The 11,689-nt window shown below is 48.4% G+C and overlaps 1 protein-coding gene across 1 annotated transcript in view; it reads right to left on the bottom strand.

Annotated features, from left to right (window-relative positions):
* The window catches only part of GPR149 (G protein-coupled receptor 149), an 11,972-nt gene extending 1,757 nt beyond the window's left edge, over positions 1-10,215 (bottom strand). Inside the window, exons 1-3 of the mRNA XM_009079325.1 lie at positions 9,277-10,215; positions 8,098-8,290; positions 7,073-7,506 (exon numbers count right to left, since the gene is read on the bottom strand). Coding sequence (XP_009077573.1) covers positions 7,073-7,506; positions 8,098-8,290; positions 9,277-10,215 — 1,566 coding nt within the window. The remainder of the gene's footprint in view (positions 1-7,072; positions 7,507-8,097; positions 8,291-9,276) is intronic.
* Positions 10,216-11,689: the final 1,474 nt, after the last annotated feature.

Raw genomic sequence — 11,689 nt, 5'->3', positions numbered from 1 at the left:
TTGTAAAATAAATCAAACCCTGTCCTTTCAGCCAAAGTGCCACTTTGCAGCTTTTGAGCCTCAGCAGTTTTGCAGCATATCAGACACACAGAAATAATTACCATTAATCCTAAAGAAAATGTGGAGCTTTTCCTACAACTCCAGCACTGCCTGTTTGATCAGACTGTTACACCAGGGTTGGTAGCACAGCTGAAGGACACCCCACAGCTGAAGGACATTCTTTCTCTTGTCCATCCCACACCACTTTGGCATCCATGGCAACTCCACAGGATGCAGAGCCTTGCTCTGACCCTGGGAAAGGAGGAATTGTCTCCCTGAGACCTTGCTCACTCTCAGCTTGGGGAGGTGAAGGATCAGACACTTCTCTGCCTGAACACAGCAGATCTGAAATTCACTCTGTTCTGGTTCCCTCATCCACTTACGGATCCTTTTCCCCTGCATGTACACAGATATGTGTTTGTTTATTCATTGTACACACACGTATGTGTATATACATGTATGAGAGAGGCTGTGGCTGCCCCATCCCTGGGAGTGTTCCAGACCAGGTTGGATGGGGCTTGGAGCAACCTGGGCTAGTGGAAGGGGTCCCTGTCTGTGGCAGGGGGTGGAATGAGATGATCTTTAACATCCTTCCACCCCAAACCACTCTGGGATTCTATAAAAGATTTAGTTTTTACTACTAATTTCTTGATTTCTGGTAGCACAGAAAGGTTTCCATTTGGAAATGCTCTGATGTTTCAATTAACAAAACCATGGCATTGCCCCAGCAGAACATTCTGGAAGCCAAAATCAGTGTCTTTCTGCTGAGACCAGCCTGAACTGAACACCCTGAGACACCTGCCATGACTCACTAGAGCTGCAGCCCAGCACTAAATCAGAGCTGTGCCTCTGCAGGGTCGTGTTCTGTGGCTTTGCAGCACAGACACACCAAATTGGTCGTTTCCAAAGTTGCCCAATATATATAATATCTGATGATATATGTATGTATTCATCCCTTGGGAATGCTGAAGAATCTCCAAGGCTGTGCTGTGTGCCATGAGCTCCTCCTGGCCCTTCCCTGGCCAAATTTCAATGCTTGTGGAGAGGATCTGTGCCCATCTTGTCCCATCCCAGGTCATCCCCTGCAGACCCTGCACACAGTGCCCACAGGATGCTCTGGCTGTCAGAATCTGGGACAGGGATTTCACTGGAGAACTCCCTGTCCCAGCACATGCATCTTTAACAAGCAAAGACAAAAAACTACAGCTAAATAAATCACAACTGTCCTTGTCCCTCACGGAGTGCTGATGCATTCTGAGCAGAGAAATCTCTGCATAGTTGATAAAGCAAATCACTTCATTATTTAATTACATTATCCACCTTCCAGATCTCACAGCAGACACCAAGCACCTGCAGTTGCCATGAGGCAAACCTTCATCATCACTGTGCTTCAGGACCAGGCTCTGCTGTCCTGTCCCAGCTGCCTGAGCAGAGTTTGGGCTGGATTCACCAGTGAGGATGTTGCCCATAGGGAGGATCTGGGTATATCCAATCCCCACAGGGGCTGGGGATGGGCTCTGACAGGCAGGTTCCCATCTGGAAATGCTCCAGGCAGTGAGGGAGAGCCCACCAAGAGCCATCTGACTTTTTAAATGGTCCTAGAAATGGAATCTAGAAATTCCGCAGCCTTTTCTGCATGGAAAACAAGTTTTTGATCCCTATGGCTTGCCTGAGGGAGAAGCAAAGGACAAGGAAAGGGGAGAGAAAGGGGAAGGTAACATTTACAGAATCAGTTCTTATGTTTCTCTCTTCAAACTGGCAGGAACCAAAGGACTCACCCTCTTTTGTATGCTTTTCCATGGAGCAGTTAAACTCACATGAAATATTAATGAAGGGTAATAAGCTGCCAACTGTAAGGGAGGGAAGTTTTAATTTCCACACTTGCCACAGCAGAGACTGCCCTGCATGCTGGGAAGTGGTTCCAAAGGGTCTACAGCATTCCCTCTGCTTCCCTTTGGGCCTGCAGGAGCTCACCAGCAGGGCTGGAAGCTTATGGAAAAGCCAGGAATGTGGCTACACTTAGCTTGGAATTCTGTTTCTGATGTATTCACAGGTGATATTCAGAACCATTTCAAACTCAAGTTTACAAGTGATGAAGAATTTACCCTGCTGGAGGAAGCTGGGCCATTCTTTGAGGCAACATATTCATATTCCAGTACCACATGCACACTTTTCCATATTCCACATACTTTTTGCATGTTATATTAAGTATAACTGGATTCATCCTGTTCCAAGGTCCTTAAACTTAGTGGTCCCAGTTCTCCAGTGCTTAGCAGCTGCAGAGCCCATTATCCAGTCTGGATAGGCTTCCCAGAGTAGGTAGGAGAGCCTTGGTGTGAGGTTCCAGACCAGAGATGGATACACAGTGGCAGTGCCAAGAGCAGACAGGTTTTGCTGTCTCATGTCACTCCATTGGGCCATGCTGCCTTCCCACATGGAAAACCAGCAATCTAAAGACAGCTCTAAGGAGTTTGTTTCCCTAATTACTTGGGTGATACACAGCTCGAGCTGAAGAGGTCTATTTTTAGAATGTTTCCAGTAAGAATCCTGATGTTTCTGTCCAGAGACAATGAGTTTTCTGTTTGTTTTAAAATAGAGGCTTAGTCTTCCACTTCCCTAAAAATTAAAATTAGCTGCAGTGAAATTAATTACTGCCATGATTTGCCTTTTCAGAGGCTGACTGCAGTGAATGCAGAGCCAATGGAGTGTGACAGGAGCAGAGAAGCCTCACCTCAGGTGACCTGGAGCCCAGCACTTGCCATTGGCCTGATGCAGACATGCTTTGGAGTAAAGCAGTAACAGCAAGTGCACCAGAGCATTCAAGGTGAGAACACCTCATCTCCATACCAGAGCTTCTGTGCTCAGCTGTCTCGGGCTGAAGTGAAGGAGCTCAACAGAAAGCCCTGCAGTATTCCACAAACAATGCCCCTGGCACCCTCAGTGACCCCCAGCATGGGTGCACATGGATACAGGCTCAGAGGGCTCCTGACCTCACCTGGCTTCATATAATGAAGAAAGCTACACTGAAGAACAACACAAGGCTCTAAAAGATGAAAACATAGCCTGGACTGTAATGGTTTTCTGGGCAGGTGTCCCAATTGCACTGTTTCTGTAACTCCTGGGCCATTAAGTGGCATTAGGGGCAGTACACAAGCCCCTTGGTCAGTGGGGTATTGATTTTGTTTGTAGCAGGGTCTGTTCTCTCAGGAAAGGAGCACTGATGCCCATCAGAGGCAGCTCTTTTCAGGACTGAACCTGTAAGAGTCCTTGCTGTGCCATGTCCCTGCTCAGCTCCACAAACCTTATTTACCCTCATGGCTTCTCCCCAGCCCAGGCTTGGATTTCCCTTCTCCAGCCCCATGGGTGCACTGACACTTGTATCTAGCATTCAAAAGAACCTGTTTAAACACCTGCTCTGAAAGCTGTTACTTATTTAACTGAGCCAGACAGAATACCCAGCAGCCAGGGGAAGCCAGCTGCTTCTCACTGGGATGCCAGTGTGAGGGAAGGGCTAGAGGAGCTACAGGCCTATATCCAGCCTTGTCCTCCTGGGAAAATGTTTCCAATCTCACTATTCCTCCTGTTTGTGCAATTCCAGGGTGCCAATGGCAGAGTAACTGCAGGCAGGGAGCCAGGGAGCATCACACAGACCACACACCTCTCTCTGTCCCACTGGGTGGAGCAAAGTTAGATGATAGTGAAATGTTACATTGATTTTCCAACCACAGGAACCTCTTTGGAAACCAGGAATCAGGTTCCAACCACCACCTGAAGGAAGAGCCCTGATGGGAAGAGCACCGCAGATCAGCATGGGTACAGCTGTACCAGGAATCAGGCTCCAGCCACAACCTGCAGGAAGAGTCCTGATGGAACAGCACAGCAGATCAGCATGGGTACAGCTGTACCAGCCAGTGGGAAGTAAAGAGGATCTTCAAAGCCATTCCTAACTCAGCCTCTGTGCTGTGCCTGGTGTTTACTGGAGTGTTCACAACTTCCCCGGAGTGAGGGAGATCCTGTGTGTTTGTCACATTAAAAACCCTCCTGCCTGCAGACAGAGAGAGTCACAGCACTGCCTCCTCCTCAGTGAAGTCACTTACTCAGCCTCCCCCTCTTTCTCCTTGCAGGGCACATAAATAGCTTCTGTGCAGAGTCTCTTTGAAGAGTTTGCTTGAGGCAAACCACAGATGAGGAATCGAGTCAGAGAAATAAAGTAATCAGCAAGGCTGGAACATACTGCCAGGCTGGGAGATTTCTGCTGCCTGGAGGCACTTAAGTGCAGGCAAAAAACTACATGACATATTTGCACTCAGTCTCTTTAGGAGGGGAGATACACTGCTGTTTTATGAGATGTGAAAGGTATTTTTCAAAAATGCAGCTGAGCAAGAGTTGGAAATGACAAGTACCATTTTCTCTCTCCCTCTCAATTACAGCTCAGCCTATACAGGTGTTAAATCACCCTCCTGCCTCACTCTCCCTCATGCCACTTTCATCCCAGAGACACCACTTTGATGGAGGAACTCTTCACACACAGAACAGATAATGAGGAGACACCCAGCTCTGGATCACTGCTGTCACCCCAAGGAAGTGCCACCCTCCAGGCACAGAGCTTTAGCAGCAAACCAAAGGCATGCCCTGTACTACCTGGCACTCTGCTCTTCAAACCCACTCATACCTTTCGCACTGCTTAGTTAAGATCTGAAAAGAACAGGATACAACACAAATGCAAAGAGAGAGCCTTCTGCAGGGGTCACCCCGTGCTCAGAGGGTGATAAAAACATGCTGTGGGGAGTGACTTCTTCCCTGTCATATCCCTGGAGCACTTGAGGCAGGTGAGCAGTGCAGGTGAGCAGTGCAGGGCAGCTACCCCTTCCAGCTGTATGGGAAATCAGCATGGGAGGATGCAATCACCACATAACCCCACAGCTAAGCTGAACATCCATGTGTGATGGCTATTCTTCCTTCTACTGTCAACTCTTACAGGTTGTCTTCTAGAAAAGCAAGCTGGAAGCACTCTAATAAGAGCACCTGTATGTGTGCACTCTAATAACACCTGTATTGCTGCAGAAGGACATGGACAGTCAATGCCAATGACTCATTTTTTAACAGCCATGAGAAATGCAGTGATGAGGACAAAGTGACTTTTCTTAGCTACCCTGGGACTTCCAGGCAGGATGAACAGGAGGGATGGCTTTCAACTTACTTACTGTGTGGCCCAAATTGATCTTTCATCCAACACACACCTGAGCAATGCATTAAAGTTATCTTTGCAATGCTTGCTGGGGTTTCACACTCTGCCCTTTCCCAGCAGCAAAGCAAATGTCAGCTGTGAAGCTCTGGCAGCTCCTGCTAAATGTCAGAGCCAGGGAGAGCTGTAACTCCAGAGCCCTGAACTTTTACCCCAGAGGAGCCTTTATGCCTGGCAACTGCACACTGGGTTACACTTTGGAAAATGTCAGGAAAGGATGAACAGTGATTCCTTGTAATGCAAGCAGTGAAAAGTATGTTCAAAAGTGACATACAGAGCCCCAGGGCAAGCAAGGAATCCCCAGGCAGTCACTGCCAGCTGCTGCACAAAGAGCTGCTCATACCTCCTGCACTGGGAGTCACAGGGCAGTGATCTGACACGGCAACCACAGGGGGTGGGAAAAGGAATTATTGTTATTAATATTATCTTTTTAACCACCATCTGGAAAAACCTGCCAGGAGATCCACAGTTCTGAACTAGTGATATAGTGACTTTATTAACCAACCTGGACATGGCACACGAGGCCTTAGTAAGAACCACTGTATTAAAACCAGGCTAACTCACCACTTACTTTTGCCCCCAAACAGAGCAGTTCCTCTCTGCACACTGCAACAGAGTGAATGAACATGAGCTTTTTGTGAAAGGGAGAATCAGTCAAATTTGAAATATCAGACAAATTCCTGCTCTGGCTCAGGTGATAAATTTGTGTTTATCAGAGGGAGAGGAATTTCCTTATTGGGATATAAAATGCATCTTACACATCTCACCTAGGTGTGTGCAGGACTCCAAGTCACCCTACTTGGAGAAAGAGGCAGAATTAGGTGTCTTGCAGAAGTCCTTTCCAACCTAAAGGCTTCTACAGCTCCTGTCTTGTGGACTTCACACAGGCTCTTACCCCACTCCTACCTACTGAGTTCCACAGTGCACATTCAAACTCAGAGTTCAGTTAACACCCAGCCAGGCAGACTGGTTTGGGCTCCTGACTCCATCCTGCCCCAAACTCCTGCCTCCTCCCTTAGCACAGGGTTGTTTTCCCTTCCAGACATTGGCAGGGTGGCTTGGGACAAACTATGTGTTCCAGGGAAATTATTGAACATCTTCCATTGTCTTTGAATAGAGCATAAAACTCCAGCCACATCACTGGGAAAGGTGTTCCTCAGGGGTACCCAGAGTTCTGCTTGTGTCAGTGGAGACACCCTCAGAGCTCCTGAAAGCTAATGGGTGTCTCAGAATTTCTTCTCGCCAGTAGCTGTCCAAAGTCTGGAGGAAAGGGATGAACACTAAAATATTTGGAATTTTTTGTTTGAATCTAAAAGGAATCTTTGTTCCCAGGTGGAATCTGCATTTCTCTGTGGAGTTCCCATTCATGTCTGGGTCTGCAATTCTCTGTTTTTCCCCACCCAAAACATAAGAATGACAGAAAAGAGTCACCAGATGCTTGGAAATACTCTGAAAAACGTCATCTTTTGGAGACTTTTGGAGAGAAACTTCCTATTCATTAGATGAATTAACATAATTCATCCTGAATTCTTGCCATATACACATCATGCAGGTGCACACAAAATAATAGGAATAAAACAACCCCATGATTAAGAGAAGTGAGAAATTCATCAGGATCAGCATCTGCAAATGGGTCTGTGGTTACTAAACATAATACACTGCTAAGCGTGAGTTTTACTGAAAGTAACTAATAGAACTAATGGAAATGTCAATGGAAATAAAAATAATTCTTATTTTATAAGGTAACTCTTATTATCAGGAATAAATAAAGGCACATTCCTACTTTACCTGCCGAGGAGTCCTCTCGGATTTGCTCCTGCACCACTCCCAGTCGGTGAGCTCAGGCTTGTGGCTTTCCTCGTGGGATAACCTCCACTCTGGTCCTTCAGGGAACACCGAGGGATCACAGGCAGTGCCCTGCTCCCCCCGAGAGGCTCCCAGCCCAGCTGGTGGGTGCTGTGGGGGGTCCAGCCCTGCCATGGGCCCCCCCGGGGGGGAGCTGTGTGCCAGGGCCGTGAGGGGGATCAATGACCGTCCAGGGCTGGGGGCATCACTCCTGCCCCTGCCAGGCTCCAGCTCATCACCAGCACAGCTCACCAGGTTGTGGCAGGACGTGGATTTACCATCACCATTGTGGTGGCGGTGGTGGTTTTCCTGGGATATCCTGTAGATTCCATAGCCTTGCTGGAATGAGAGGTTGAACTCGAAACCTCTGCGTTTGGCTAAGCAGGAAGGAAATAAATATCATGTTAAGTCAAGGCCAAGAAGGAAAATGAGGTTACACACACAATGAAAATGACATGCTAAACCATGGAATAAATTATCCAGCTGCTCCTGGAAACAGGCAATTTTCTATCCATAAAAAGAATGAATTGTTGAGAAGACTGCTGAGAAGAAACTGCCTCCTTGATGAACTACAGTTATCCCCTCCAGGACAGTGGTGAAAAAGGCATCAGTGGCAGCACAAACCATTCTGCACCTGCAGAATGTGTTCAAAGCAAGTGAAAGCCATGCATCGAGGATGGCTGTTCTCCAGCATTCAGGAGCTCTTTCTCCCTGAACGTGCAGTCAGGAATTCATACACTAATGTTAGAGGACTCTCACTCCAGAGAATGGGTAAGTTCCATACCCTCAGAAGGATTTAGCCCTTTACCTTTGCAGCTGAGACTAGATGATCCCTGTAGGTCCCTTCCAGCTGACCCATTCCATTCCTCCAGCAGGTTTTACATGAGGCCAAGGGATAAACAGGGCTTTAGGTTACCAGGGAAGGTCTGGCATCCTCTGTTACACAAGGGTAACCCTTCCACACTTACTTTCGAGATCCTCTGAAGACACTGCACAGGAATTCCTCCTGCAGTTGATGACGCAGCCACAGGGCAGATGGACCCAGTGCTCTGACAGGACAAACACAGGAGTGACTGTGACAGCCAGCAAAGTCAGGGGGAAGCTCAGTGTCTCCAGCCAAAGGCTCTGCAGACCAGTGAAGTATTGGACAACCATCTGTATCTGAAAGGCAGAGCATTTTGAAATGTAAATCACTTCAGGCACACGAGATACTTCCAGGAATAAACAGAACATCTCGCTATGAATATGACACGACTCCAAGACACAGGTTGTCATTAGTGTTTGCTGAGCACAACAATTGTGGTTCTAGCAGGGAGAGGAGAAAACACCCTGACTGCTCTCTCCTCCTCATTGTGCAGTTCTCAGAAAAACCCTCTCTGGAGCTAAATACAGATGCTGAGGAGTATTAAACATCTCCCAATCCAAGTGGCTCAGAGGAGCTGCTCACTTGCTGTCCTGTGTGGTGCTGAGGAACCCCAATCACAGATGGAGAGCAGAAGTGGGAGCTCCACAGCACAGTGGGCTGTGAGGCAGATGATCTGCACTGCTCTTGCCCAAGCTCAGGTGCTGTGTCCATACACATCCCAAGACAGGGTAACACTGTCCCAGGCCCATGTTCCGTGTCCTCAGCGGAGTCCTTTCTAATGTACTGTTCCCAAATACACATCCATGCACATGGACAGCTCTCCCTGCACCACCACCCCACCCTCAGTACTACAGGGGTTACAAAGGTGCCAGCAAAGTGCATTTTTCTAACAAATTCCTATTTTTTAGCCAGTCTGGCAAAGGAGGTGACTCAGAGCTGTGAGGAGGAGCTGTTAGCTCAGCACAATTCCCAGACTCCCTGATGCTGAGCAATGCCTGTCACCACAGCTGCTCAAAGGGGACCTTATTCCCCCAGGTATTCACATAACAGGAATGATGTGGTGACAGAGTAACTGACTGATGAACCAGGCTCTGCCAAACCTGCTGGACACCAGCTAAATTCATGCAGGGACACAGACCTACTGCAAAGGACTCTTGCTGGCACAACTATACCAAGGAACAGCAGCAATGGCTACAGTTCATCTGTTTCCATCCATGGCCCACAGGCCACATCCCATTGAAATGTAGGTGAACACTGGAAAGTGAAGTGCTCTGACATTTACCATCATTGGGAGCCAGAGAACCACTTTGGTCAGTGCAAGGATGAGGGAGAAACGTTTCTGGGCAAAGCCCACCATGAAGCTCCTGCTCTGTGTGCTGCTCATGAGAGTACCACTTTCAGCCACTCCTTTCCCAAAAACTGCCTCCGAGTTTGGGGAGTGCTCCAGGGTTTTATCCCCAGGGTCCAGCGGTGACAGCGATGGTGCAGCACAGCCTGCAGGTGTCCCGGGGGTGTTGAAGCCTCCAGACACCTCCAGGTACTCCGAGTGTAGGAGCTGAGGCTCACCCGAGCACAGCAGCTGGTAAGTGAGAGGCACAGCCAGCACTGTGAGGAGGCAGCAGCACAGCGAGTAGGCAATGGATACAAACAGGGTGTAGGAGCTGGCACAGTCAGTGAAGCAGCCCCAGGAGGTGGGGATGTACCCACCCCATCCACAGAGGGGCAAAATGCAGATCAGCAAGCTAACAATCCAGATGGTGAGGATGGCCCACACCACACTCACGCGTCGCTCGGAGGAGCTGTAGCTCAGTATCTCAGTCGTGCTCATGGTGTAGAAGTTGTAAGAAACTATAAGTGACCCTTTCAGATTGCTAGAAATACCCTGGAATAAATACATAAGTGCTGAGGTTGTGCACAGAGGCTGGGGCAGGGCTTCGCTTGACCACTGGGTGAGCATGAAAAGAATCACTGGCACGACGGTGATCAAATCATCTATTGCCAAAGAGGTCACAATCATGGACACAGTGGTTTTGTTCTGCATTTTCAGCAGGGAAACCAGTGAATAAATGCTGCCCAGAAGAGCTGGGAATGCAATGGTAAAAGTCAAGCAGAACAGAAAGACATTCCAAGTTCTGTGCTCGCTGGGTTTGTCCGTGCTGCCGTGGCTCTCGATGAATAAGCTCGTCCCATTGAGTGACAAATTACCAGGCAAAACCGACATGGTCCTTGGCATCTCTTTCCTTTGCCTTCTCACTGACTCTGCAAGTTTTCACAGGCAGCAACCAGAACTGTCAGCTCCACATCACAAGTTTCTTTGTCTTCCCAGACACTCTTCTGTGTCATTTGATGAAGAGATACCCAGGCGAAAGCATTCCTGATAACCAGAACAACTCATGCTCTCGAAATAACAGGCAACAATCAAGTACCAAAGGTGCTGAAAACAACGCAGTTCTTCAAAATCCTTCCTGTGCAGGAAGATGGTTAACTAAGGCTCTTCAGGTAACAACATGCCATTCCCTCCTGACAGATAGCAGGCAATGTGCCTTACTCACGAGCTCAGCTGCAGTGAAGGCAGAGTATCAGGTGTGTTCAGGCTGTAGTAGCTCGGGGAGACACATAGTAGAGGGAGAGGCTGTTGGATTCACCCTGCGCTGAGCTGCAGGAGGGAGGGGTCGATGCAGGCAGGATAGCAGCGACCGGAGTGAGCATCTTCTCAGCCTGAGCTGCCTCTCGCTGGATCAGCAGCCTGGAACAGTGTCCCCTAAGCCACACCTCCGAGCCTACACCGAAATCCAATGCAAATACTCCGATCTGATGTCAGCCGCGGATGTCATTCCCGTAAATCCCGGGGCTGCTCCAGGGCTGTGCAGCACGAGCTGGAATGCTGCTTTTATTCCTTTACACTTCTGTGCTCGGGCTTGGCAGGGGGAAGAGCCTCAGGAGCCCCCACGAAGAGGATGCAGACTGGGGCTCTGCTCTGCCTTCAGCATTCCCACTTCCACACACTGCACATGGATGCTTCCATACATCTTCCCTCCATTCACTATCCAGTTTCACCTGCCTGTGTGGTGCTTCAGCTCAGCCTGGGATCTAGAAACTTTCATTCCTTACCTGATTCCAGCCTAAGCCACCTCAGTTTTGACTGCCTGCTCCTGTGGACAGAACGACAGACAAGGGCATGTTGGCACAGTGTGAATGTTTCCTCTTGAGAAAGTGCAATAAATACTGGTGAAATTTATGAGCTGGCAAAATACCCACCCCTGGAATCTTAATGAGCACATAGATCCAGTGCAATCTCCTTGGAGGGCTCTGCCTCCCTGTCCTTTCTGGCACAACTCAAATACATGATGGACAAATGCACTGTTTATTAGGACCAGAAGTCAACCCTCAGGTCAGAAACTTGCAGAAGAGAAGAGCATCTATTTTGCCTTTCACACAAGGCACAGTCCTGGATCTGGACCATGCCCCTGGCCTGTAACTGCACAGGATCTGAGGTGGCTTTTGTGATTTATCTGTCCTGTGGGACTATCGATTGCTCATTTGTGTGGGGTCAGCTAAAGGCCAGGGCTTGTTTCCTTCTATTTACAAATCACAGTCACCTCTGCCCCTATAAATCAACTGCCCATTAAGGACAGTTCTAAATCTTTATATTAGCAATTTGAGCCTGGTCAGTTCAGTCAAGAGATAAGACCAGA

Source organism: Acanthisitta chloris, unplaced genomic scaffold (genome assembly GCF_000695815.1).
Source record: "Acanthisitta chloris isolate BGI_N310 unplaced genomic scaffold, ASM69581v1 scaffold13907, whole genome shotgun sequence".
In the NCBI taxonomy this organism is placed as follows: domain Eukaryota; kingdom Metazoa; phylum Chordata; class Aves; order Passeriformes; family Acanthisittidae; genus Acanthisitta; species Acanthisitta chloris.
This window is presented reverse-complemented; position numbering and strand designations above follow the sequence as displayed.